The 26,174-nt window shown below is 48.3% G+C and overlaps 1 protein-coding gene across 1 annotated transcript in view; it reads left to right on the forward strand.

Annotated features, from left to right (window-relative positions):
- Window positions 1-5,062: 5,062 nt before the first annotated feature.
- The window catches only part of LOC8037998 (solute carrier family 17 member 9), a 72,644-nt gene continuing 51,532 nt past the window's right edge, over window positions 5,063-26,174 (forward strand). The window contains 7 exon segments of the mRNA XM_029968949.4: window positions 5,063-5,218; window positions 5,669-5,795; window positions 9,382-9,516; window positions 9,518-9,584; window positions 14,132-14,231; window positions 15,218-15,291; window positions 24,536-24,689. Coding sequence (XP_029824809.3) covers window positions 5,157-5,218; window positions 5,669-5,795; window positions 9,382-9,516; window positions 9,518-9,584; window positions 14,132-14,231; window positions 15,218-15,291; window positions 24,536-24,689 — 719 coding nt within the window. The 5' untranslated portion in view covers window positions 5,063-5,156.

Consider the following 26,174-nt stretch of genomic DNA (forward strand, 5'->3'; position numbering starts at 1 on the left):
GGAGAGATCTGTACGTGTTCTTATGTACTATATTAACCATGGCTATGTCCCAAATCTACTCTAATAGATTCCGTGGGAGCACGAATAGGGCAACGTTGTGGAGCCAGGGGGGTTTTCGAAAGCAAAAGTACAAGACGGCGAGAATGTAAATCTTTGAAGCGCGGCCGATATGGTCGTGTGCAACCTGCTGACCAATTACAATTAGGCGAGCCGCGCTCAAACGTCAAGTGCTATTAAGTAGGTTGATAATAAGCCAGCACTGATCAGTGATGAGGAGCTGTTGTGCACGGTATTGTGTAAATCGTCTAAGGACGAAAAAAAGACGTACCTTCCCCCATCTTCCGTCGCTAGTGGACGCTGGATTAAGCTCGTTCCTAAACCGCGAGGGGAAAAGACGCTGATCCAGAGGCACGAACAGCTTCACGCACATTGCACTCGCTAGACACATACACACGGCGTCGGTTCTTGGTCGGTATCCAAGCGTGCGAAGGCACAGAGACACGGCACTTCGGCGTGCCAAGGAAGCTTTGAACACGCCGCCAGCACTTCCTTTCGACGCGTTGTGCCTTTTTCCTGCGACACTGCACTTTCGTAAAATTTTCCACGTGCTCACAACGGCAAGTCTCAACAATACACAGAGTCTTCAAAAAACTTCTTCGGCGAATGACGACGAACGAGTAGAAAACGTGTCCACAGCACGCTGGAAAACCGCAGCAAAGGCTAGCAAAAACGGCAAATCGTATCCCAAGCGAGTGAAGTCCGGTGGCTTCACTTGCGCTGCAGCGAACAAGCGGGGAAACGCGATCCAGCAATTGTCATAGAGATCAGTGGCGCTGACTCACGACTTACTCTCTTTTTCGTCTTCTTAAAACACATAAACATAAGAGGACAAAAAGATTAATTAGGAAGCGAGCAAGCCGGCCGTGTCGCGGCGGTCGCCTATTGTTCGTAGGGAGGCTGTAGTGAGGGTGGGCGCAACTCAAAACCTGGAGAGCGTTTGCAATTTAATGGCGGCTCCTGAGGGAGAGGATTCGAGAAAGGATATGCGCCAGTGTTGCCTGCACGAGAGCAGGCGCCCGCTCTGTTGCAACTCTGTTGCTCCATGCGCCTTTTCTCCTCTCGCCTCCCATTGCAAGCAACGAGCGCCTTGGCGCAGCCTCTTTCGCTTCCTTCTCGCTAAAAGCAAAGTTGCCAGACAAGCAGCAACGTCCAAGATGGCGGAATTTACCATTTTTCGCGTTAAAAAAATACTTAACCTATCGCAACAAAACTGGTGGCTATAAAAAAGTAATCATTTATACCTTGTGTAAATTATTCAAGCACCTTAATGGGCGTTTATACCTCCCTAATTGTTCGCCGCGACCTGGCGGTAGCCGCCGCAGGAGCATCGGGCAGCGATGGCGACGAACAGCGCGGCGGACAGCGTCCCCGTCGTGATTACGACGGAATTTAAGGCAGTTACGAGTTCGGAAAGTTCCTTCGGAAGCCGGTGCCGCCGGCTCAGAATCATCGCGAAGTAATAGTAACGAACACCACAGAGGACAGTGGGCGACTACGAATCCGGAAAGCTTCTTCGGTAGCCGGTACAGAATCATCGGGGGGAAGCAGTGGCGATTAGCAGCACAGCGGACAGTGTTCCCGGGGTGATTACGACGGGGTTTAAGGCGGTTACGAATCCAGAAAGCTTCTTCCGTGGTGCGAATATGACGAAGAGAAAACTTTTTCATGAATCTGGCCGCGTGTACGACGTGAAGGAGGTCCGTTTCGACGGACAAGTGGATGCCCCGGAGCGCCGTACTCTGCAAACAAAATTAAGCGCGCCCGCAAAAAAATTTAGTTGGCGTTGAGGAGACTGCGGTAATTATGTAAGTTTATTTCTGAATCAGCTGGACAATAACTGGGCGATTTTTTTTTCGCGCCGTTCCGCGATTCTTTTTACTATCTTCCTGTAGGCTGATGGAAACATCCAAGGGTAGGCTTAGGAGGGCGACCGCATTCCGCTTCTCGATTCCGGGGAAGTATTTGCTGCATAGAGTTTGCCGTCGGTGTCGATGCTGTTCTATCGTCGCTAGAAGAGAAAAGAAGGTAACTGTATTATACGTCAGCAGCTTAAACAAAGCACGAACTGGAAGGTAAGAAACACCACTAACCTGTATGGACGCACAAGTCGCGCAGTACTCCGCCTCGTACGGCTTCGAAGAGACGATGTAGTACTACGTGTACTACGTGCCGTGCGCGATCTTCGACGTACTATTTCAGCCGACCAGGCAGCACTTGTTGCGGCTTTCTTGGTGCGAAATAGTCATCTCAGAAATTACAGCGCTAACCCACTACAACGCAGCGACTGGCAGAAGATGCCCGATGCAACGGACCCGTTTGCCGCTAGGGGCGCCCTGGTCGGGGCTTGAATTAGATCCGCACGGTTCCTCATCTTCACTGTAATGTGCCATTCGAAGAATTTCTAACAGAAAGTATACATTACATAAACAAATTAAAAAGGAAAGTAAATAGTAGAAAAATATATAACCATACATCGTTCCACCTCAGGTCTGAGCAAAGCCATAAGCGAGCTCTCTGAGTGCCTGTCTCGCACGTGGCTTGTTATTGGCTGAAGCTGAGCATGTTGGTTCATTGACTGATCGCACGTGGCCTCATGGTTCCAGTTAAGTTTTGGTTTCGCTTGGAGTAGTTTCGTTTTTTATATATTAAAACTACACGTGACGCTATAGCAAAATATTGATTGGGTAGTGTGGTGTAGACCGGCGAACGCGGCCGGAAGGCCGCAGAACAAGAACTGACACGAGGCAGGCACTGGACGCTGACTGATCTTTATGAAAAAATTGGCTTGCTCTTTATGTTTATACAGCCTTGATGGAGATGCGCGTCAACGGGTAATCGGTCTCTTAGCTGTAGATGAGAAATTTAGCCAGTGCGGTACAACCGCTAACCTGGGATTTTTAGCGTGCATCACGCAGTAGTGATCACACGAACGCGTGCCGGTACGAAACTCATCCAGATCGAAACGGGTGGGGGCGGCGGGGATCGAACCCAGGAGGTTCCCAGCGCAAGCTTTCGCTCCACGCTCCGAGCTTAGACGCGTTAGCCCACTCGGCCACTCAAAAAAAAAAAAAAAAAAAAAAAAAAAAAATTGGCTTGTTCTTTATGTTTATACAGCCGTGATGGAGATGCGCCTCAACGGGTAATCGGTCTCTTAGCTGTAGATGAGAAATTAATAGCGAGTTCGTTTCACACGCACTGGCACCGTTCGAGTTCTCTCCCAGAATGCATCGCACTCACGGAGTGTTGCACGGAAAACTGGACTCAAACGAACTCGCCAAATGCACCGAGTGCAGAAGACTGATGCTACCGCCATCTATGTTGTAGAAAAGGTACCGACTTCAAAGCGAAACTAGCGCCTTTCTGTTCGGAGTGATGCGTGAGAATGCGAGAATGCAGTCGGCTACCAACTTTTATCTACAAACGTTGGTCGCTGCAACCTGTAGTTTATAGCTGCGATGACTTCAAGCAGCTAGGCTGCGGTAGAGATAATTAGAGACGGCGTCAATTTCCGCAATCAGCTGTCTACAAAGCAGCTGGTTGCGATCTTTCAATTCTTATAACCGTTTACACTGAAGAAAACTGATGATGCTGTCGGAGCAGAAGCTTGATCCGTTTGAGCATGGTATTATGCGTGAACCACTGAAAGGGTACGGCTTAAAACTAGCCTGTTGGAATATCCAGCAAACCTGGGACTTTCGATTTGGATCGTCATTATAGGTGGATCAGATATTAGCCTTGGTGAGGGCGTCGAGAACGAGAGCTTTCTCGAACAAAATACGACGGGGCAAGTTAGCTGACGTAGGTAAATGTTAAACATGATGGTTTTGCCCAATCCTCGGGTAAAGTCTCCATCTTTCTCTGATGCTTATAGTCAGAGGTTTCTGCTGGGGGAGTTTTGTCCACAAATGTTAAATTTTTCACCCGCACACGGATGGTGCGTTTGTTCTGAGCATTTCTTTACACACTGGTATATTTCAGCGTTTGTACGGCAACAGAGCGATTTAAAACCTGCAAATAAATCACGGGTTGTCAATTGCTTCCTTCGTGAAATAGCAGACGCTCACAATTCAAGCTCGCGTTTGAGTTCGTTTATCTATCTCTATTTCTATCAGAAAATCTACTTTTTTTCCGTTCGGTTCCGCGACACATCGTAGCAGACGAACCCTCGTCGTCTGCTACCGCTCCTCGCCGGCCCCACCGGAGCGAGGCATGACGGGATTGCATTTTGGCGCACTCCCGATTTTCTCGGTGCAGCGAGTGCATGCACGCGTGGGGTGTCAGCGCTGAAACGAACTCGGAGAGTGCAACCACTCGTGGAGTGCCGGCCGAAACGAACCCGTTCCACGCTGCGAGTGGGCACGCGTGGGCACGAGTGCCGTGAAACGTGAAACGCGGTACAACCGCTAACCTAGGACTTCTAACGTGCATCACGCAGTAGTGATCACACGAACGCGTGCCGGTACGAAACTCATCCAGATCGAAACGGGCGGGGACGGCGGGGACTCGAACCCAGGAGGTTCCCAGCGCAAGCTTTCGCTCCACGCTCCAAGCTGAGACGCGTAGCCCACTCGGCCACTTCCTCCCTACTCGGCCACTACGATGGTCCGATGGTGATGCTGCATGAGTTCAGCGCCCTCTATACACAACAGGTAGTCTCTGACATAGAGTGGTCTCTGACACCATAATAAATTGCCTGGCAAAAGTAAATAAAAAATTCCAAACCTCCTGAAGTAAAAAAGAGGCGCTACTTTTTTCTTTTTTTTTTTTTTATGTGTGCAACCAACATTCGCGACAAAATGTAGTGTTCAAACCATAGAGTTCAAACCAGTTGAAAATGTTCTGTTGAATGATTACTATTTTATAATGCTTTAAATCAGACGCAGATCCTGAATGCCGATGCCTAGAAGAAAACGAACGAAGCGAAGACAGCAGACGCAGCAGACGAATTTGTCCACGCCGCTGTGATGGCGCTACTGGCGCTACGGTCACTCTGGTCACTCATCTCCAAAACAACATGGCGTCGCCGGGTTCGAGCGTTCTTTACTAAACCCAAAAACGAAGCTGTCCGCCGTATTTTCTTCTCTCTGCGCGTCAAGATGACGTTATACCCGAACGAGTATGTTTCTCTGGAGCAGCCGCACAACAATTATTGGAACCAGTAAGTCGCATAAGTGCAATTCCGAACTCTGAACGACAACTTGATTTCTCTCTTGCATCCTTGACACCCTCATACCGTAGATTTTACCGTAGACGTGCTTGTAATGCCCCTCCAAAATATTCCACCCTTAAGTGTGTCTCCGTGTTGCTTCTTACAAACGTTCCTCACAATGCGTGCATGTGTGACACTAGAATCTCGTTCTCGGTATCGCCGAGTTACGATTCATTCAAACATTCGATGAAGGGAATCTTGCTTTTGTTTCTGTTGCCACACGCGAACATTAACGTCTTATACGTTTCGGTTACTTGTTATTTCAATCGTCGATTGTAAGAATAAAAATTGTTTTCACGTGCGTCTGCCGCTGATGTGGCCCATCTTCTTTTCAACTCGTTCGTGTGCAACAACGCGTGAAGAGCATAATCCGAAACCGAAACCAATTGCCCTGTGCAGTAAACAAAAAGTGCAGTGGATGCTGATGCTTTTCTCCGGGTGCCTGTACCTGTACGCGGCGCGTATGGCCATGCCCATCACCGTGACTGTGATCAGCGGCCAGACTGGCTGGAACAAGACCACCGCCGTGAGTTGCAGGATTTTTCCACCTTCGTCTACTGGGCTATGGAACCCGCTCCCGAGCTCGCGCAGTAGGAATGTATGCGGAATTTCGGACGCTGGGCATGCGTCCACAGCCCAGAGACTCTGCGTTTTTTCGCCTCGATGATGAAAGCTGGAAAGGTGTTAGTGACCTCCTTTGTAGCCACGGCGGTGCATGATGGACCCCCCTCTTCAACTGCATGTCGGCCTCGGGGCAGAAAGCTTCCTCGCACTTGGGGTAGTCCCTGCGGGGCGTTGTTGCTGTGCTGCTTTTTCAACTTCTTCAAAGTGTCCGTGCTCTGCCCCCAAACCCTGTGACCCCTCCATTCCCTGCAGGGGATTATGCTTGCTCAGCTTGGTAAAACTGTCCGTGCTCTGCCCCCAACCCCGTGACTCCCTCGATTCCCTGCAGGGCATGTTGCTCCCTCAACTTCCTTGGTATGTCTATTCTCTGCCCCCCAAGCCTGTGACTCTCCCCAATTGACCCCGTAAGTGATGTCGTCGCAACATAGCGCTGTAAATGCGTGGAGGCTCGACGTTAGGTTAGAAATTCTCCAACAAGAAAGTAAATATTTGGTAAGCATTGGGTCTTCTTTATATCTGATTATGACGACTTTTTCTATCATTTTAGTACCATAGAGCGATGTTAAAAGCCCGTAATAAAGTTGTACATCTGGGTTTGCATTGCTAGCAGACGACATGATGGCCTCGCGGGTTCAGTGTTTTTTGTTCTGAGGGAGTACACGACTGCGCTAAATTAAGTTGGTGATCACCAACGAAACTTCAATTCTCGGGGTCAACTTTCTATGGGCATTTGGCAATGAAAGAGTGCACAGCCTTGATCAACGCTCGAGGTGCGTGAGCACGTGGACACTTGCCAATCGCTTCTGCAATATTTTAAAAGGTGAAAACACTGTGAAGCCAAATAATGTACAGCGATAATGAAGTGACGTCTATCAAGGTCGAAGTGCAGGCCAGCACACGCTTCAACGAATTCTGACTGCACAGAAGTCTTCAGTGCATATTTGTGTGATAAATTAAACTGTCCCTAACAGATATAGATATCAGTGATGTGATTGCTGCGCCAAACTGTGCCAAACTGCGCCAAGGAGCTAACCCTGCTACATCCTGCTACATTTTGCCAAAATATGGGTAATCTGCGCCATGCTTGCTCCAAAGGACCATTTTGGTCGCCTTTCAAAACAAACTAAACTGAGAACCGTAATTGAGCATGCGTAAGCTAGGTAGCGCAAGCGGCCGCCCAACACAACGTATACTGCATCAATCGTCTATCCGGTCTTGCATGGCTTTTCCCGCAGTCTCGCGTTTTGTGCTCTCGTCGTCTCGAGAATCTCGTTTCGCGTCTTTTTAAAAAAAAGATTTCAACGATAAACGTGGGCGTGTGCGGGCGCTCCGACGTTAGTGTGCCGGGTGCCGGATATGCCGTCATGCTGTGAAACAAAACCGCGTTTTTGCGCGATGAGAGTTACTTTTGTGAGCTGAAGCGCTCGCGCGACCACAGTCGCCTTGGTCGCGCGACGTCGTGTGTTGCCGTCCCCATATCGCTGCAGATATGGCGCTTTCTATACTGAAACGCATCGACATTCCTATTGTTATTTAAATTATACGCTGCTACGAAAATCCCTATTTAACTCAAAGACTGCTTGGCTCAGTATTGATTATTTAGGTTCTCTCGGTGGGCTTTCCTTCGAGAGGGACCCCGGTACGTGAAAAATCTGCCGTGACAGAAAGTTGGTGAAGTGAGCAAAAGCAAAGAAGGCAATGTCTGCACGCTGAACCCGCACAGCGCGCTTATTTGTTACGAGTTAAGTCGTTGCACAAAGCGTTCTAAGAACTTTTTGACCCTGGCTCGCGATGTCATACACCGATGCGCCCAGGTTCTTTTTTTCTGTGTGTTTAGCCTGTACCTCGCCTGCCGGTCTGGCAAGCATGCGCCGCTGGACTGTTTATAGCCATGTGCTGGACAGTTACATTTTGCATACTATTTTGGGAACCGGTTAGCGACGAAGCGGAGTGGCTTAGTGGCATGGCTTCGCCGGAGCCTACCGAAGTTGCCCTCACATGCATGTGAACATGATTGCATGACAGAGGCACCATCCGGGATGTTTGCAATCCATTGTTTTACGTTTGCTTACTTTTTCTGAAAATCTGGCAGGTCGGGAGCCAGTAAAACGGTGGCAAGTGTTTTTTTCGGAATTGCTCGGCAACGCTTACAGCACTGTTTACTTGCGGGATGTCTCAGCAGTAAAAACACAAGCAGCGAGTTCCGTCACAACACAACACAAAGTGCCCTTCGTTTGTTTAGCACTTAAAACAAATATTTATTTTTCTAAGAATAGCTGCTCCAAAAGCCACTTTGTCTGCACCGAAACAATGTTTTGGCTGCTCCAAAAGCTGTTTTGGCTGCTCCAAAAGCTGCTTTTGCTGCTCCAAAACACTGTTTTGGCTGCGCCAAAGGCCACATTTGCTGCTCCAAAACACTGTTTTAGCTGCTCCAAAAGGTGCTCCAAAATGGCTTATGCCAATCACATCACTGAGATATATAACTTACCCAATGTTATTATCCATCTCCTTCGCTCTTTGGGGCCTTTTTGAAAACTGGAGAATTGGCAGAATTTTTTCTCAGTGCAATGATTACAAGCAGGTATGAAACACACCCATAATGCGACCCTGAAAACCAAAGTTTGGGGTCTTCAACTGCAACAGGTTAGAGTCTAAATAATTTCTCCTTCATTACAATGCACGTCAACTGCAAAATCGAAAAGATTGCCTGATGCTGCCATGGCATTATGTTCTAAACAGATGCTTGTCTCGTATTTTTAGCACATGTCTGTGCTTGTGATAATTATCATCAGAGTGTGTCCAATCTTGCACTCAAATAGAGTTTGTTTTTATATACCCAATAATTTTTCTTAGACCTGCCATGTTCCAAATAAATACAAGATCGGAAATCGCATGATCATGCAAATGATACAAACTGCTGCAGACGGCATAATTCAGTCATTTTGTGCGCATTTGTCATGCATTTGTCGTCTGCAGCAGGCATCTCGAGGACCAGAATTTGCTGTTGAAAATATTTTAGAAACGGCCGATTCTCGCAAACGTCGTTATGGTAAGTGTGAAGTCTAGGCTTCGTATGTCTATTCCTTTTAGACATTTATAAATTTCATGTCCTATTCTTGAACGATGGTTCTTTCCGAGTGAAATCCTGTCCCATGTATTCGTCCATTTCAACGCCTCCTAGCAACGGTCTGTTTGTAGCAGTGACGTCACGCTTACCGGGTCAACTCCTCGCAGAACATTGTGCTCCCTAAACGTCCTTGCAGTGTCCGTGCTCTCCCCCCCCCCCCCCCCCCCCCCCCCCCCCCGTGACTCCCTCCATTTCCTGCGAGGACGGGCGTGCATTTCCCGCACGCCCGTCCTCTTCGGACTGGCGATGCTCTGCCCCCTACAATGCCCCATGGGGCTCTGTGCTCCCTTTCGCTCGTCGTCCGTTCTCCACCCCCGACCTCGCGACTTCCTCGTCTTGCCCGCTCCGCCTCCCCCTGCAGGGCGTGGTGCTGTGCTGCTTCTTCTGGGGCTACGCGCTCACCCAGGTGCTGGGGGGCTACCTGGGCGACCTCTGGGGGGGTGCCAAGGTGGTGCTGGGCTCTGCCCTGGGCTGGTCCCTGCTCACCCTCTACACCCCCCGAGGCCACCCGCTGGAACCTGGCCACCCTGCTGGTGGCGCGCATTCTCCTCGGCGCATTCCAGGGTGGGCGCCCGTGGTGGCTCGGCTGGCGCCACCGTCGTTGCGCCGGGTGTTTGGGAAGAAAGAGAGCCGCATTTCAGATGCGTAGCATTAGTGGGGCTAGCTCTTAAGCTGTGGTCACAGTGCCCATGCATTGTACGGAAGATGCGGTGATCGCTGCATACACAGCGACATATTTACCTGGGTACGGGCCTCGAACATGTCCAAAGCGTCTTTGCTCACTTCAAACATGTCTTAAAAGGTCCCTGCAACGAATTTTAGATGGGTTTTTAATTTGCACCGAACCTGAGCGCACCGAGCATAGTAACTTAGTAAAACTTTTCTTGAAATTCGCTTAAAAGTTATGGGCAAATTAAAATTATAAAATCGAGCGAAAAATAACCTCTTTCGTGACGTCTCCGGTCCTGGGTAGGGTGGCCAATGGTAGAGGCAAAGCGACTGGCCAATCGGCTGCGGCTTTTGTCGATGGCCGCTTCTCCCTCTTCAACGGCTCGTTGCTCACTTCGGACCTCCGCCACGCTTTCTGGCGCGAATTTACCAGGTCTGTCGGAGTCTAAGCTCCGAATCCTCGATAGAAGTGTGGAGCTGAAAGTGGTACCGTACGAGGACACTCCTCGTATGCGTTCGGAGCACTCTGGGAAAGCCTCTCGGCCCCAACTCGACGACGCCCGAGTTCCGGGCGGGCCTCCTGTGGAGGCAAATTCATACTTTCGCTTCTTGCAAGCGTCGTGCGTCGTCTGCTACGATCCGCGGGGGCGCCCGCTCCGGCCTGCACTGCCTCTTCCACCGCTTGGGAGCAGGTATGTCGACGGGTCGTCGCGCGCTGTTTCTTGTTTTAATACTTTCTGAACTGCATTTGTTTCTTTTCTCACCTAAAAGACTGAACAAGTACTACTTTCATAAATACTGTCGAGACCGGTTATAACGAAGTTGGTTATAACGAAATTGTGGCTACAGCGAAGCGATCACGATTTCTCATTTCCGTTAGCACATTTTCAATGTATTTGCATCTGTTTTTAGTGGAGAAAATTGAGTGGCTCCCACAAATATAGTAAAAAAAAATTTGTGATAATTAAAAAAAAAGATTGGAAAGTTTATTAAGTTTCGGACTGCCGCACTTTGCTGCCGTGACCAAGAAGCCACTCAGAACAGGCTGCAGAAGATGCTGGAAAGGCCGCCACTGGCAGTTTCTGCAGTGTTGTCTGCTCCCCGCTCCTTATTTGGGAAGCGGCATCGCACGCGGAGAAGTTGCTGGGGTGTGCGGATATGGGAGTTCAGAGCGCTAGCGACAACGTTCCGGCGGGAATGACGGAGATAGCCTAGATTTAACCCTTTCATGGTCACTGACGTACCGGTACGTCACCGCGGGAGCATCCCGCATGGTTGCTGACGTACCGGTACGTCCGCGACTGCTCATTCAAAAATTCGCGCCTCTGCTTGAACGGGCGCATTTGCGGGGACCTGCTGCCATCTGGTAGGTTTGTAGGGAACTATGAATATATAACTCCGGTCGTGTTTGTTTTGGCGCGGCTTTTTGAAATTGCGAAACTGGACGCTCTGTGCAAGTGATACTTTCGAGATGGCCGCGCGTGCTGGCTGCTCCGGGGGTAGCGCAGTGGAGATTGGAGTGATGGCTCTTCGGGGTCAGACTTTAAACCCTTCTCGGTTTCTGAGTCGGATGACAGCTCGACATCCGACGAACAACTGGAAATTAGCTCGGTTCGGAGTCCGGAGTCTGACACACAGCCGCACCGTCTGCTAGACCGTCTCGGAAGGTGGCGTGTCAAAGTTTTAGTCTTTTTTGTTTTGTTCAGCCTTCAGCGAGTGTGCCGCAGGTGTTTTGAAGTGTGTGTACTGTTTATTTTAAGTCTTACATTTTCTTATGCGACAATAAACTAGTGTATACTCTTTGCTATCGCACCGAGTAAAAAAAACCCGACCACGGGGGCGCGTCTTTGAACAAAAAATGGGACCATGAAAGGGTTAAGAGAGGGAGCAGTAAATACGCCTGCATTTGATTGTCGCATGACCAGTGTGGCGAGGTAACTGGGCGGAGAGGCTGACACGTTTGCAGAAGGTGAATGCTGAGAACCTGTGCTATTTTTGTTTTCATGTTATCTGTACGAGTTTATATATAACAAACAAGCAGATATAGCAAAACGATTTCTGATTCCCGTTGACTTTGTTATAACCGGTCTTGGCAATAATTGAAACAGTTTGCACCCGTTATAATTTGTATTTCGACTAAAACGAAGCTTTCAGTGGCTCTGACGAGTCATAAGGCAAGAGCCGACCGGGACCGGCGACGTCACAAATGCCGTGCAGATTCGGCACCACGGGGCATCCCCGTAGGAGGAGGAGGAGGTTTCCGCGCCATCCAGTCAAAATATGACGCACTGATATTTAGTTGCTCTCTCCGTGCCCGCTGGGTTGCACGAACCACAAGAGATGTGGAAACAGCCAAAAAAGTAGGACATTTAAATAGGATTGCAGGGCCCCTTTAAGACATGTTTTGTTTAGCCAGTATGTCAAACGACTATCATACAAAGAAGAAATGTGCATCATGCAGCGTTGCAGACTGCATGTTGTACGACGTATTAGCAGCTCGCTTTAGGGATTTCGTGTCCGCAGATGGAACCTCGATAGCGTCGTACGACACGACACCGCAATGTCACGGGACGTCGGGTGACATCTTGACGCGACATCTTTGCATCGCCTCGCGTGGCCCTGTCGCCACCTTGCTAGTTTTGAGGCAAAGCGCCGGCCTACGGATCCCCGGGTGGCGGGTTCGTGTCCCGGCCTAGGTGCCCGCAATATTACGGAGGCTCATTGCGGAGTAACCGAGATTTCTGTTGCTTCGAAAGGTCCCTGGGTGGTCCAAATTAATCTTCAGTCCTTTGCCGGGGACTCGCCATGTGTCCTTTGTTGGTTTGGCCCCCAAATTTGACTTTTTTGGTGGTGAGGCGTCAAGCGACATTGCAGTGTCGTGTGACGCCCGACCTTGCAGTGCGCCTCTTCAATGGCCTCCACGCCTGAAAAAGGAGGAACACGGATAAGTGCCACGTATTTAGAACGCCTATTGGAAGAGCAGCGAGACGGCCGCCGTTTTCTCACTGCAGAAATTAACCATGTTGAATTAACCTGAGTCTGGGTAGAGAAGAAACATCAAAACGTAGAAGGGACAGAAAATAGACAGGACGATGTCTCAATTAACTTTGCATTGGCGGGAGTCGATTTCCGCCACGACATAATGCCGGCAATCCAGACCAGACGCGCGGGTGTCCGAGCTCGCTGTTACCAGATTCGTAAGTTAAAGGCAGTTTTCGAAAATTTTCATTCTGAGAACGGTGTCCCGTGAAACCCGACGCATGGAAACGAATGGCGTCGGCTGCTGGAAACAGCCTATTTTTCTTACCGAAAGTTTCTGAAAGTCGGTCGTAACTCTCCAGTTGCATAACAGCAAGCTGTGAAACTTTAGCATCTGGTCCGGGCTGCTGGTACATGTGGTTTATTTTTGCGACGAGAGAAACATTTTTCTGTTTCCCCTCATGCACCCAGTACGTCGGCTCGGTCGTAAATGTTTCGGCAAAATCTCTGCAAAGGAGCTGAGTGACGATGTTGGGTTGGAACATTGAGCACCATAATCTGACATCCCGACAAAAGTGTTACGCCCAAATACTCTTTTGCGGTATCCCTGGGCCAGGGGCTTTCCTGTCATTTTCGAGGATAAAGGGGCCATTTCTTTCGGCCTCCCTTTTACACGGCTCGTAGCCACGGGAATCGCCTCGAAGCGACGGCGGTTGAACGCCACTCGTATATATTGGCGATCATCGCCAATCTACATTTAAAGGTTTGTTGTTTTCCGTATTTACCAATAAACCCTGAAAAGCAACACCCGAACCGGTTCTATCAAAATCTGAGAAAGTCGGGAAACCCTAAATTAGTGCTGTCCTTGTCTACGGTTTTATATTACATTCCCCTCAGAACGTCGCATACACCGAGCTGCAAACAAAACAACTTCTTTGTTTTGGAACCACACCACTGATCTTGCCTTTTTCTCTTATCGGTACCGGGACGCTTTCCAAATATATCGAGGTCACATTCGCATTCCAGTAAGGTTGGCGAACCCCGCGGCCCCGTCCCAACAAACTGATTTTCTTGTCGAACGCTCAAAAGGGACGCCGCAAAGACGCAGACTCCGTGGGAGCAGTTAGACCACGAAGAAACACTCACAAGTTTCAAGAAGAACAAAATACGAAAATGGGGAACCCTATAGTCCGTTGCAACTCAAGAAGGTTGGGCAAGGGTAAGACGGGCCGGGGAGGAGGAAGCAGACGGAACGCTGGAGAAGAGAGGGGGAAACCTCCTCTCTTTAGCGCTTTGTCTGCTTCCTCTTCCCCCGCCCAACTTACCCTTGCCCTTCCTTGAGTTGCAACGGACTATAGTCACGATCGCTACCTTGGCAGACATTTGGGCTGGGGTTCGCATTCGATCGCTGCGGCGACAGAAATTTGCGGCACCCGTGCCGACGAGTCGTGGCGTTTACACAGGGCTCCACTTTCCGGCCATGTCTAGCATCATAGTCAACCACCTGCGGCCACAAGAGCGGACCTTCTTCACGAGCGTCGTGGCGGCCGGTCCGTCGTGCGGGTGAGTGCCGCTACGCCTTTCGGGCGGGATTTTTAATTATTGTCCATTCCTTGCCATGTTCCGTGAAATTAACCACAACGACGACCGAGGCGCCGCACACTCGGCTGCAGACGTGGCGTCGCTTTTTCCCGCCAAATTTGGCAGAGGACTTTCCCCACCGACTTCGTCGACAAAATTTTGCTGCCTTGTTTTCACGGATAAAAGATGGCGGACGAACGTGGAACTGAAAAGGTGGTTAACAAGGCAAACTGGCGCCCACAAACTGAAACTGGAGGTACCGAGTGTCCCGCGTCGTCAACGGAAGGGCAGCCGACCCGAAGCAGCGCATTGCCGGCGCTTTTGCGCACGGTTCATTTGCTGAATGTTCCGAACCGGAACGCTCAATGACGGCCGAGAATGGGCCGAATCTTTCCGGAAGAGTATGGATGAATAAAACACATCCGGGCCCCGCAGGGTTTGTACTCCATTCCTCCGCGCGAATTGCCACGCACGTGGCAGTGCGACGTCGCACCGTCACGTGACATCGTTTGACAAGGACGTCGCACGTTGTGTTTTTCCACTAGATTTGGCAGGGACGTTGCATCGTTGCACGACCTTACCCGGCACCGTGATTCCTAGCTAAATATGGCGGCAACAGTTAGTTGTGCACTAAATTTAGCGGGCCAAAATCCTACACGAAATGCATCTCGGGATCCGCCACGAAGCCGCGCCGTAGCAGGCGTCGCCGTAAAAAGAAATGGGGAACAAGTTACGGTTTCATAATTATTGATACGACGAAATCCACTTCTGTAACGTTTTGTAGTACTGTTAGAAAGCTGTGTGCAAAAAGCATTCAGGAATCGTTTTTATCCGTGGGAAAGTTGAGCAACTGTTGTTTACATGGAGAGAAACACTACTCAGTTTTAGTTTTGTGTTTTTTTTGTCTATTCCAACTTTTTCTTTTCTTTTTTATCTGGCAGAGTGAAGAATGTAGCTTTTCTTTGCAGCCTCCTGTTAATCGGCAGCGTCGGCTCCATGGCGATGGTGTCCCATGGCTGGCCCGTTGTGTTCAAGCTCACAGGTAGCGCACCTGACCCACACTTTACCCCACCTGTTTGGGTGTTTGACTGAAATTGGCAAACCGTACACAAAGGTACTCGAGCAGCGGACAGTGGGCGATGCACTCGGGGTTTGACATTGGGCGCCGTGAGAGCTGGGGCAAGATCGAAATTATCTCGCGCAGAGCTAGCTAAGATGCAGTTTGTCGACAGTTTGTCCGCTGAGGCAAGCGAAGGAGATTTGTTCGCTACAGAGTGTAGTTTGCAGTCGAAAATTAAACTAGAAAATACAGTAAATCATCTGCTAATGAGGCAAAAAAAAAAAAAAAAATGGATTGTTTACAGTAAAACCTTGTTAATTCGGATCTCATGAGACCGGCAAAAATGTCCGAATTATCCGAAAGTCGAAATATTGAAAGGACAAAGAAAGCTGCTCGAAAACGTTGCCCTGTGACATACCTTTATTTTGAGAAGAAATCTGTTATTACCGCCTGCTTTCTGGACGACACTTGGGCAAAGACGGCAACTTTCCTTAGCGCGGTCGAGTGCTCCACCGCACTCGCACTGTCGGAGCTACGCATCCCGTGCACTGACAATGTAGCACAGCAAGGCCTCTTCTAGTTTCGGGTGCACCACCTTCCAAGGCCGCTTTCTTTTCGCGTTGAACTTCTCGCTCTCGAAAGCCCGTAGGATATCGGCCACAATTTTTACGTACGTGGCCAAAGTGCTTCTCTTGACGTCGCAACTTTCCATCACTTGTCGAAAGACGCCGCCCTCCAAGGCCCTCAGTATTTCCACTTTCGTCGCTAAATTCTTAGCCTAGTAGAGCTGCAAGGGAAAACGAGTAGCACAACTGACCAGTAATCGGAGCGGCGAAATCACGACACCCGGCGCTATTTTTCCCGAGCGCCGATAGCGAGAGTGCCAGTCACGTTGCATTTTTCAATGCGGGGGCGGCCGACGAAAAATTGAGGGATAGGATAGTTGTTAAAATGGCAGGCTTTAGGATCCCCGCGTTGAGGCATAAAACGTGACTGTCACTCTCGCTATTGGCACGCTCGGGAACAATAGCCCCGCGTGTCGCGATTTTGCCATTCCGGTCGTCGGTCACTTGTGCTACCCTTTTTTCGTTGCAGCAATGCTTCTGCCGCTTCCTTGCCAGGAGAGTAACGCGCTGAAGCGCGGCGATCCAGAGCAAAACTGGTGCGAAACACAGAGAACCGAAAGAGCGAAGAACCGTGGGAAAACCGGAAAAATCACGTGCGCACTTCGGATGGATAGCGGTCATACCTTTTGGAACAGACGGTAGCTAGCGCCACCTGCCGAATTCGTCCGAATTTATGATAGTGTGCCGCGTCCCCTCCGAATTAATGAGCGTTTGCTGCCATTGACTAATACATACGTTTGACGGGACCGAATCGGCAGTTCAAATTATTCAAATTTCCGAATTAGCGGGGGTTGAATTAACGAGGTTTTACTGTACTACGAACCAAGTTCCACGAGTAAGTGAGATCGAACGCAGGCTGAAGTTGTGGTATTTCGCTTTGTGGACGATTAACGTGTGACGAGAACTTGCAACTAGTTACGTCGAGGGTTGCCTGAGTGTCTGCTCTTTGTAAAAAGCACGGGAACCAATTCGAGGAGTAGCTTCGCATGGAGGCAACAGGTGAAGCACGGCTGTTCGGGCGACTCCATACTATTGTAACTTGAAAAGGCAAAAGCAAACGCTTGTGTGGGGCAGTGCAACGATTTATGGACTTTGGCCAAGTAATTGTGGGAATTAGTCTGCCACTTCTAGAAAAAGAACAGAAAACTACATTTGCTTGCGTGCGCTAGTTTTAATGCAGAAAGAAATTAAACGAAATGAAGTTTGTTGTACCTCTCAACCAGATGAAAAGGCAAAGAGCGCACAGTAAACAGGGACTAAAGGCAGCGCTTGTCCTGTTTGCACTTCCTTTAGTCCCCGTTTACTGTGCGCTGTTTGCCTTTTCGTCAGTATGAACCAACTAACCCACATCGCCACCATTATTCTCTCAACCAGTACCGGGTGGTAATGCATCTCTGTAACTTGATTACCTTTTTGTTAGCGTTTAGGTGTAATGCATTACTTTTCCAAGATGCAACACCTCAGTCACTTGCGAAGCTGAGGTTTTACCGACTGACCTAATCCGCAGCATTAAAGGGATACTTCAACAAAATTTGAAATATATCCGTCGTGTTCAAAAGTAAGTTGAATATGATCCACAATATTTGGAAATGACAATCGCACGTTTGTATTTTGAGCCTGGTGGTAGTATTTTTTGTTATAAACGGCCCACTCTAGCAAGTGCTCAGAGAAGGCCCAGCTTAGAGCACGGGACATCTGACGCAATCGTGACGTAGGTCGTCTCAGGACGGGCAGAGCTACGGCGAGGCTGACGTCGAGGGGATGGCCTAGTCGTTCCAGCCACCGAAGCGGCTGCGTTTGTGCGAATTTTGAGTGACGGGTTCTTTTATAATCTTGTAGGGGGACAATAGTTACTTCTGGAACACACAAAATGGATTCTCGGGAAGAGGGGAGTTCCTCCTTCCCCTCTTCTCTCGTCGTGGCCGGAGGCAAGACACTCACTGTCACTAGCTGTCAAGGTTCCTAGACGAGCATTACAAGCGAGGCGTTAGTGACATCCAGCAGGTGCTCTTTGCTAATCATTTAATTCATATTAAAATTCCTTTTCGTGACTTTTTTAACAAGATATTGGTGTGTTCGATGTGATACTGCTCCTTTGAACACATATAGACCATAAAATAAGCGCCGAAATTTCGTTGTGTATCCCTTAAGAAACCCATCTCAATATAGTGTACGCCCGATGCTTACTGCACGCGCTCTCGAAAAACGAAATGGCGGATAAAAAATGCCATTGTATCAGTGTCAATGCTAAGAGCTCGTGCCAAAGAAAAGCGCTTTCACACGCTCCGGAACAAAAGGAAAAAAAAAAAAAAAGAGCATTTGGAGCGGAGACGAGGAGCTACTCCGTCTCTGGAGGGGGAGCTACATGGCAGCGTCGACGGGCTTGAGCGGAGAGCACGTGCCAAACGCAGGCCAGCGTGCGCTGTACGGAGTACAGAGTATTAAAGGGACACCGACAGGGCGTTTGTGCTCGCCAAGGGTTTTATTTGTACATGACATATGAGAGCCTAACAACCCAGAACACAACTTGCGGCTCGGAATTTGTTTCTTTCTTTTTTTTCCGCCCAAAAGCTGTTGATTGACATCTGGCCGGTTCGAGTTGCGCTCACTCTCTTCTCAGTGGTCACGTGCTGTTTTCTATGGTGTAGGCACAACCACCAAATATAATCAGTCGTGGGTCGTCAAAGGCACACATTCAGTACTAAAAGTAGACAAAAATATTATACACATTTTTTTGGCTTCCAAGAAACTGCAAATACTGCGTTGATTAAAAAAACAAAAACAAGGGTTGCACGGCCAGTCTCTTCTATATTTCTTTCCTCCCCAGTCCAGTTTCAATCTCAGTTTTGAACGGCGTTTTTTTACTTTATTATGTTAGCGCAAAATAAATTGTTTCGTGACCATTGCTATCTGCCTCGTCTCTAGGACATCCCAAATGGCGTTCCCGTTCCTCCAGCTCTCCTCGACCGTACGTTTTATTTCCCCGGTCCCCTGAAAAACGAATCAAGAAGGTTCTACTGTTTGCCGAATTGAAAATCCAGCTCTGAATCTTGAGATTCAACAAAACAGAATTTTCGCCAATCTTTTCTAACGATTCGACAAAGATTCGGCAGAAATACATTGTTACCAGACTTAGTTTTTTCTGGCGGAAAAAAGGTTTTATGTGGTTTTTTTATAACTTCAATGCAACATGTAATGCATATTGGCACAACTACAGTTGCCGACCGTTTTTTCGGACTTTGATAATTTCTTGATAATTCAGACCTAAAGGAGGAACAATAATTTTCCGATATTTCGGACCAGAGGAGGAACCGTGGCTTACCCCGTAGAAGTAGTGCATATTCACAACCAATGTTTCGGACAGCTTGAAGTCCGAAAGTTTGATTATTTGGGCAAAATCGTCGCGAGCAATCGGCGGGAAACATTACCGAGAATTGGCCATTTTGAATTCTATGTTGGCTGCAAATGGATTGGCTTGGTTTGGCAGCGCTACTTGAATACTCCTGAGTCCTATCTTTAGGTGACGTTATGCTAGCCCCTTTTTTTTCCAGTTAGCTGCACGTCATCATCGTCATCATTATTGTCATTTTGCTTTGTTTCCTTCCATCCCTTCGCGCCCCCGCCCCACTTTTGCGTCGCCAATCGTCATTTTGCGCTCGTGGATTTGCGTCTCTCATCTCGTTCGGACAACTTTGCTTGGACGTCATGGCCCCATCTGTTCTTCTGCCGCCGCGATGTGTCGTTAAAGGGACACTGACAGGGTATTTATGCTCGCCGAGGTTTTTAGTTGTACGTGACATATGAGAGCTCAACTACCCAGAACAGAATTTGCGGCTCGAAATTCGGTTTCTTTCCGCCCGAAAACCGCCGATCAAGAACTGGCCGGTTCGAGTCTCGCTCACTCTCTTTTCCGCGGTCACGGGCCGTTTTCTAAGGTATCGATGCGACCACCAAATTTAATCAAAGTCGTGGGTCACTGAAAGCACACACTCAATATTAAAAGTAGAAAAAAATATAAAACCCATTTTTTGTGGCTTCTAAAAAGCTGCAAATACGTTGATTGAAAAAAAAGTTCCACAGACAACCGGAAGCATTCTGTGCGTGCGTCGTTTCGCGTATCGTGGGACTCGCAGGGACGGCGATGGCAGCGGACGACGGGCGTGGGACCTCTATTTCAGAACTGTCGTTCGCGGTACCGGCGAATTTTGTCTGCCTTTAAAAGAGAAATTTGGGACTGGTCAAAAGAATTGGTATTCATCCCGTACGACACGCCCGACCACCAAGCCGATTTGCACGAAGACGTCGCCAAGCCGTCGCTCCCTTCTTGTGGCTGAAGACATCGCTCGCGCAAACGTCAAGCGCGACGTGTCTACTTCGAGTGGAATATGCACGCGTACGATTTCTTTACTAGGTGAGAATGTCGCCAATGCGTGGTGCATCCCGACTTCGACCCGGGAATGCTTTTGCTAGAGGAAAATCGGCAGCAAACTTTCCAACTTACAGTTTATCGGCTGAATTATTACTAAGGAAAAAGATACCCCACTTTCGATATGCCCCAGTAGCTCAGTGGGAAAGACGTCCCCTTCGCACCCGGTAGAGCCGGGTTCGATCCCCCGTAAAACTTTTTTTTTTTTTTTAATATTTTCTGATGTCTACATTTCTTTTTTTTTTTACAATTATTACTGAAGAAACAAAAAAAAAAATAAGAAACAAATGTTGTGGACGACACGTCGCTGAATTAGATGGTATGGGATATCCTTTTTGACACCTGCGAACTCAATGTAATCACTTTCCACAAAATACAAGGAGCATATAAATCAGGTAGCGTCCGCTTTCCGAGGTGCCCGTAAATGGTTTACAGGAATTGCAGCCAGCCATTGGTCCCGATCCCCTTGATCTTTCGGAAACTCTGTCGCACAATGCCACTTCTGTTTCGGACGCGGGACATGTGAGCCAGCTTTTCACGCAACATCTTGGGTGTATTCTTTTCGGAGCCGATCAAAATTCACCATGGGCACTCACTACTCATCTCCAACTCCTCAATGTACAAAACAACTCATTTTGGAGTAGAGAACAACGAGCGGAACATACATAACTGCAAAAGAATCCCACGGCGAGCAGTTCCCAAACACCGCATGTCGTCTGCTACCGGGAAAAAGAAAAAAAAAAAAAAAAAAAAAACACACGGTCGGGTGTAGCCACGTGACTTCCGCCACTCACTCTCTTCTCTCCACTTCTCCGACCTCCGTCGGGTTTCGGTTTCGGTTTCGAGCAGTTGCGCCTTTTGACTTTATTAAAAAAATACGCTACTCTGTTGCAAAATATTAATTGGGTAGTCCTCCGACACCATAATGAAGCGCCTGGCAAAAAATTAAAAAAAAAAATTTGGGGGGTGTCAGTGTCCCTTTAAGAAGCGCAGAAAGTACTCGACCATAACGCTAGAAAAGAAGGCAGCAATTCTCAAGCTAACGGAAAGCTGCCGAACGTAAACGGAGGCGTAACCTAAAACGAGGCACGCAGGCGTAACCTGAAGCAAAGCACTATTTGCGTCTTTTTTAAGCCCACTTGGAAGTAATAAAGGCAAGTTTTTCAATCTGGTGATTTTTCGGACTGCTCTATTATTTGGATGTTTTTTCAATCCCTGCGAAGTCAGAATAGTTGGTCGGCGACTGTATTACTAAATATGGTATATCTAAGGTTCCGCGTTTTAGGTTTTTATGATTTCTAAATTCGGCATACTTTTTTCGGTGTTTATTTTAAAATTCAATTTTCGGGTTTTTTTTCGGTGTATATTTAGGCTTAAAAAAGTTTATTGGCTTCTTTCGATGAATTAAAATAAACACTAACGGACACCGGATCAGACAATCCTTGCACTCTAAAAAATGTCTGTAAGTCTGCTTTCACGCACAACACTCGGAGATCCAATCAGCGCAACTTACGGAGGCAGCTCAGCGAATGACGATGCCGAAACATATGTTTAGACTAAAAAACGCAGTCTGAGTTGTGACATTAAGCAATGCAAAACATCACGCTTGCATTGCTTAATGTCACAACTCAGACTGCGTTTTTTGGTCTAAACATATTTCTCGGCATCGTCATTCGCTGAGCTGCCTCTGTGAGTTGCCGCGATTGGCTCTCCGAGTGGTGTGCGTGAAAGCAGACGCACAGACTTTTTTTTAGAGTGTTTAGCTTTGATATTTGTGATCACTCAAAGAATAACTGCACAGATACATTGAAAAAGAAATCGACACTTTATTTGGCAAGTGTGTGCACCTGTAAAAGAAACAACAACAAAAAGGCGGAAGTACAAACAAGTCAGATATGAACCCTATGCCCAAAACACATGGAGCTTTACCTTCTGTACATCGGGCTTACGTCATCTTATAGTACACACACATGTACTTTCCCAGGTTTTCTTCGTTGATCCACACTTTTTCTTTTTTTGTTAATATGACCCAGAGCTTCGAGAATGCCCTCTCAACGCTAACACTGGACACTGGCAGGCTGAGGAGATGAAGCGCTGCCTGAGCGAAAATCGGCCAATCAACCAGTTGTGACCGCCAAAAGAGACACGGTGCGACGTTTTGAAGCACAACACAACATGCAGAGCTTGCATCCAGTCTTCCTTAGAACGAGTTTGAAAACAGGCTCGTACATGGCAAACCCATGGAGCATTTCAGACTTCACGTTCCGATCGATGATGCGCACATTAAAGCATAACGTCATGATGGCATTCGTGTATCCCATACATTCGGACATGTTTCGGTTGGCACTGTCGTTCCACTTTTTCGCCACGGCTCTGCGGTACGACAGGGAAGGTCAAAGTGACCTTTTCCGGTTAAAACCGAATTTCTGAAAATGGATTCGGCATACTTTTATCGGTTTTTAACGGTTTAAACCGAAAACTCCGAACCCTAGGTATATCCTACCAGATAATTGTATCGGCGTTGGTTTTGTGTGTTTACTGGCAATTTTAGTGACGTCTTGCAGAAATGGCATGACAACGAGGTGGGGTAGTAGTGAGCACAGTCACGAATCACGCTATGAGAGCTTCAGTTTTCAGGCTGAGCTTTCACCAAAAGAGATAACAATATTATTGTAAATATGCATGTTTTTCGATTTGAGTCACTTGGCGTAAGCTTTGCATTAAAGTGCGTGTCCCATATTCGCAACATCTCGTTTTTAACCTTTAAAATGCTGGTTGTGGGTGTTAGGACACACACAGACCTTTAGGAAGATGGGAAGAGTTAGGGATGTCGGATATGCAACGTCGAGTATGATAGTTCTGTTTTGCTTTATGCAGATACATGATAATCGCGAAATAATGCAAATTAAAAAGCCAATATTATTTTTGCACAAACTACTTGTGAGCCGAAAACAGAGTTGTTATAATTGAGAGGAGTGCTTTAAAGTAATTGTCAGTCAATGTTTCAACTACCTCGTTACATCACTGGAAAGGTCAAATGAAGACCACATTATTTAGCATGTACCGCATCATTTGTCACTTCTGCAGTGGACTGCGTAAATTACTGATCTATCTTCTGTTCTTGAGGCAGAAAATAGTATTGAAGATAACCACACTCGCGAAGGCTTACGAGGAGACAGTAACTGCGTTGCCTACTCCACTCCTTGCCGTAACTGCTGGTTGTACTACGCTGTACAATGGTAACCGCACGACCGCAGAGCTTCCATTTGCAATCCATGACCCCGTTGCGTTCTCGCGTGTGTGCAGACATGTGCTGAATTTTTGCCAAAACTTTGCTGAACCTTCCTTCTAAAGTTTGGCATGTGCCCAACTTTGTCCATCAATTGTGTTCTGCTACGACCGAATGCCAAGCGAGGGAACGAGGTTTGTCTCTCAATCTAATCGGTGGAACGGGGCCTTTGTAGGGAGACGTAGCCTGCAGCATAGCACTGCAGAAACGCAGCCCCGTTATGACGCAGAACATGTGTTGAGAGTCATTTTCTGTGAAAAAATTGTCACGAACGAGCGTTACAGCGAGCGTCATCAACGTGTGTCATAGCAAGCATCGTGAATGAGAGACATCCTTCCCGGGAGCGTTGCAGACACTAAGGTTATGTATAAAGCTTATATAAAAAGTTTGAGCCCCGGCGGGGCTCGAACCTGGGTCAGTGGAGTGGCAGTCGGATAGTATAGGCACTGAGCTACTAGCACCGAGCTAGCACAGCTGTTCTTGAAGAGTCAATAATTTTATCCTAATGCAAACATGCTTGCTTTGGATGAGAATAATACGATAAAATAGACAAAAATAAAACAACAAAAATAATAAAATTATTAGAAATAAATAAAGTAATGCAATAAAGTGCTTGAAGAGAAAAAAAGTAGAAATAAAAATCATGAAAAATCCAGCACAAATGACGCATGGAGTGTGGTTTGTGTGGGACAGATTCTGCTCTCCCTGGTCTTTGTTGGCACGATTGAGCTTGTGTATTAAGGTAACTGTGACAAGTTACTTTTGGCTCAGAACGCTCCGAATCTGTTCCACAGCCCAGTGGACGAAGGTGGGGGCCGAAGGCGGTCGTCAGTATAGCGTATAGGGACGTGTCCCAGTGCAAGCTCGAATTCCCCCTTTGCGCAGGGATGCTGGGCATCGGCTGGTGCTTCGGGCTGGCCTACCTGATGCACCGGCACGGGAGCAAGCCCGGCAAGGCCTCGAAGGTGGCCCCCAAAGTCGCCTCGGCCCCGGCGTTCCGGGTACCCTGGATCGCATACTTCCGCAGCCCTTCCTTCTGGTGAGCATGGTGAAGGGGCCGTGGTCTCCTCCAAAAGAGAGAGCGCCCACAGATGAGTCGTCGTGCCAGCACAGGGTTTCGAATGCCACTCCTTTGGCGACTGAACCACATGAAGTGCTATACAGTAACTGATGTTTACAGACAAATTGAAGCGCCTCTCGCGGACGCCACCGGCGCCGCGCATGCGCGATGGGGGTGTGGGCAAGAAGCTTGCCGTCGCCCATAAACAAACCATTGAAATGCGATGTTGCCGGCATCGGTGTGAGTCCCCCTGCCCTTTTTCACGTTCGAATTGTTGATTCTACGTCTTCCTGGCGATGTCTGACTACTTGAGCAGCGCCAGTCAAATTACCGAGGCTCGTTACACCGCAAAACTTCGCGTGAATAATGTGACATGTGGCGATTCATTCCGCGTGGCCACTGCGGTATGTACGCTAAAGCCTGATTCGCATGATGCAATTTCGCTCGCAATTTTCAGTCACGACGCCGCTCGGGCTGCAAAAACGTCAACCGTAGCTGAGATAGTCGACATCGATACTGAAAATCGCAAGCAGAATCTGACCAAGTGAATTAGGGATAACAAGTTGCTGATGGTCACTGGTAACAATGATAAACATCTTTTTGTATCTACTGTTTACATCGAGCCAGCTTACCAACCTCCAAATTTAAGTCTTTTGAGGCCTCCACTTACTTCTTATCACAAGTACCGGGCCAACATTTGGTCCACAGGCCGGCGTCGTCTAAGACAGCAGACGACAAGCAGAAACGATTGAAAGAGCAGACGACAGTTCGAACGATCAGGCGGCCGTTTGAACTTGAAGACACACTGAACGTAGTCCGGAGGTTGCCCGCACAAGTTCACGGTTTTCTGGCGTTCATGTTGGAACAAAACAAATAAATCTGATGAACACAAGTATCCGCAAATTCAGCCCGAAGTGCTTCCCGCCCAAGCAATCTTCTGTCGGTGTCTGCTTTTCCCTTTTCACGGCACATATCCAGATTTTTAAACGAACCGAGCATGTGAAAACTGACCTTCAAACCTTTCTCGACACTTTTGGTACGGCCCCAGTCGCGGCGTTTTGATGAGAAGGCAGGTTTTTGCCTGGTTCCTTTCAAAACAACGCAGGAATACACGTCTGGCATGGGGACTTCTGCCCACAGCCCCAGACCGGAAGTTCGACCGACGCGCCACCACCGCGCCGAGTTTGTGTATACTTGGCATCAACCTTTTGTATGCGACATTGTTAAAGGGATGCTCAACCCAACTTCCCCCCCCCCCCCCCCCCCCCCCCCCCAGAAAAGGACATCTACGTCACAAACTATAGACCTTTCCAGCGGCAGTCTCGAACGAAGCGATTTACAGCGGACGTCGCTGGTTTTGAGAGGGTAGGTCAGTGTTGCCCGACTGCGCTGAGCTGTGGGTTTTCTAGTCAGTAGGCTCTGGCAACCTGCTTAGGCGCAATTCCGGGCGCTGGTGGAGGCTAA

The sequence above is a fragment of the Ixodes scapularis genome, unplaced genomic scaffold (genome assembly GCF_016920785.2).
Source record: "Ixodes scapularis isolate PalLabHiFi unplaced genomic scaffold, ASM1692078v2 ptg001212l_1___fragment_1__unscaffolded, whole genome shotgun sequence".
NCBI classification, from domain to species: domain Eukaryota; kingdom Metazoa; phylum Arthropoda; class Arachnida; order Ixodida; family Ixodidae; genus Ixodes; species Ixodes scapularis.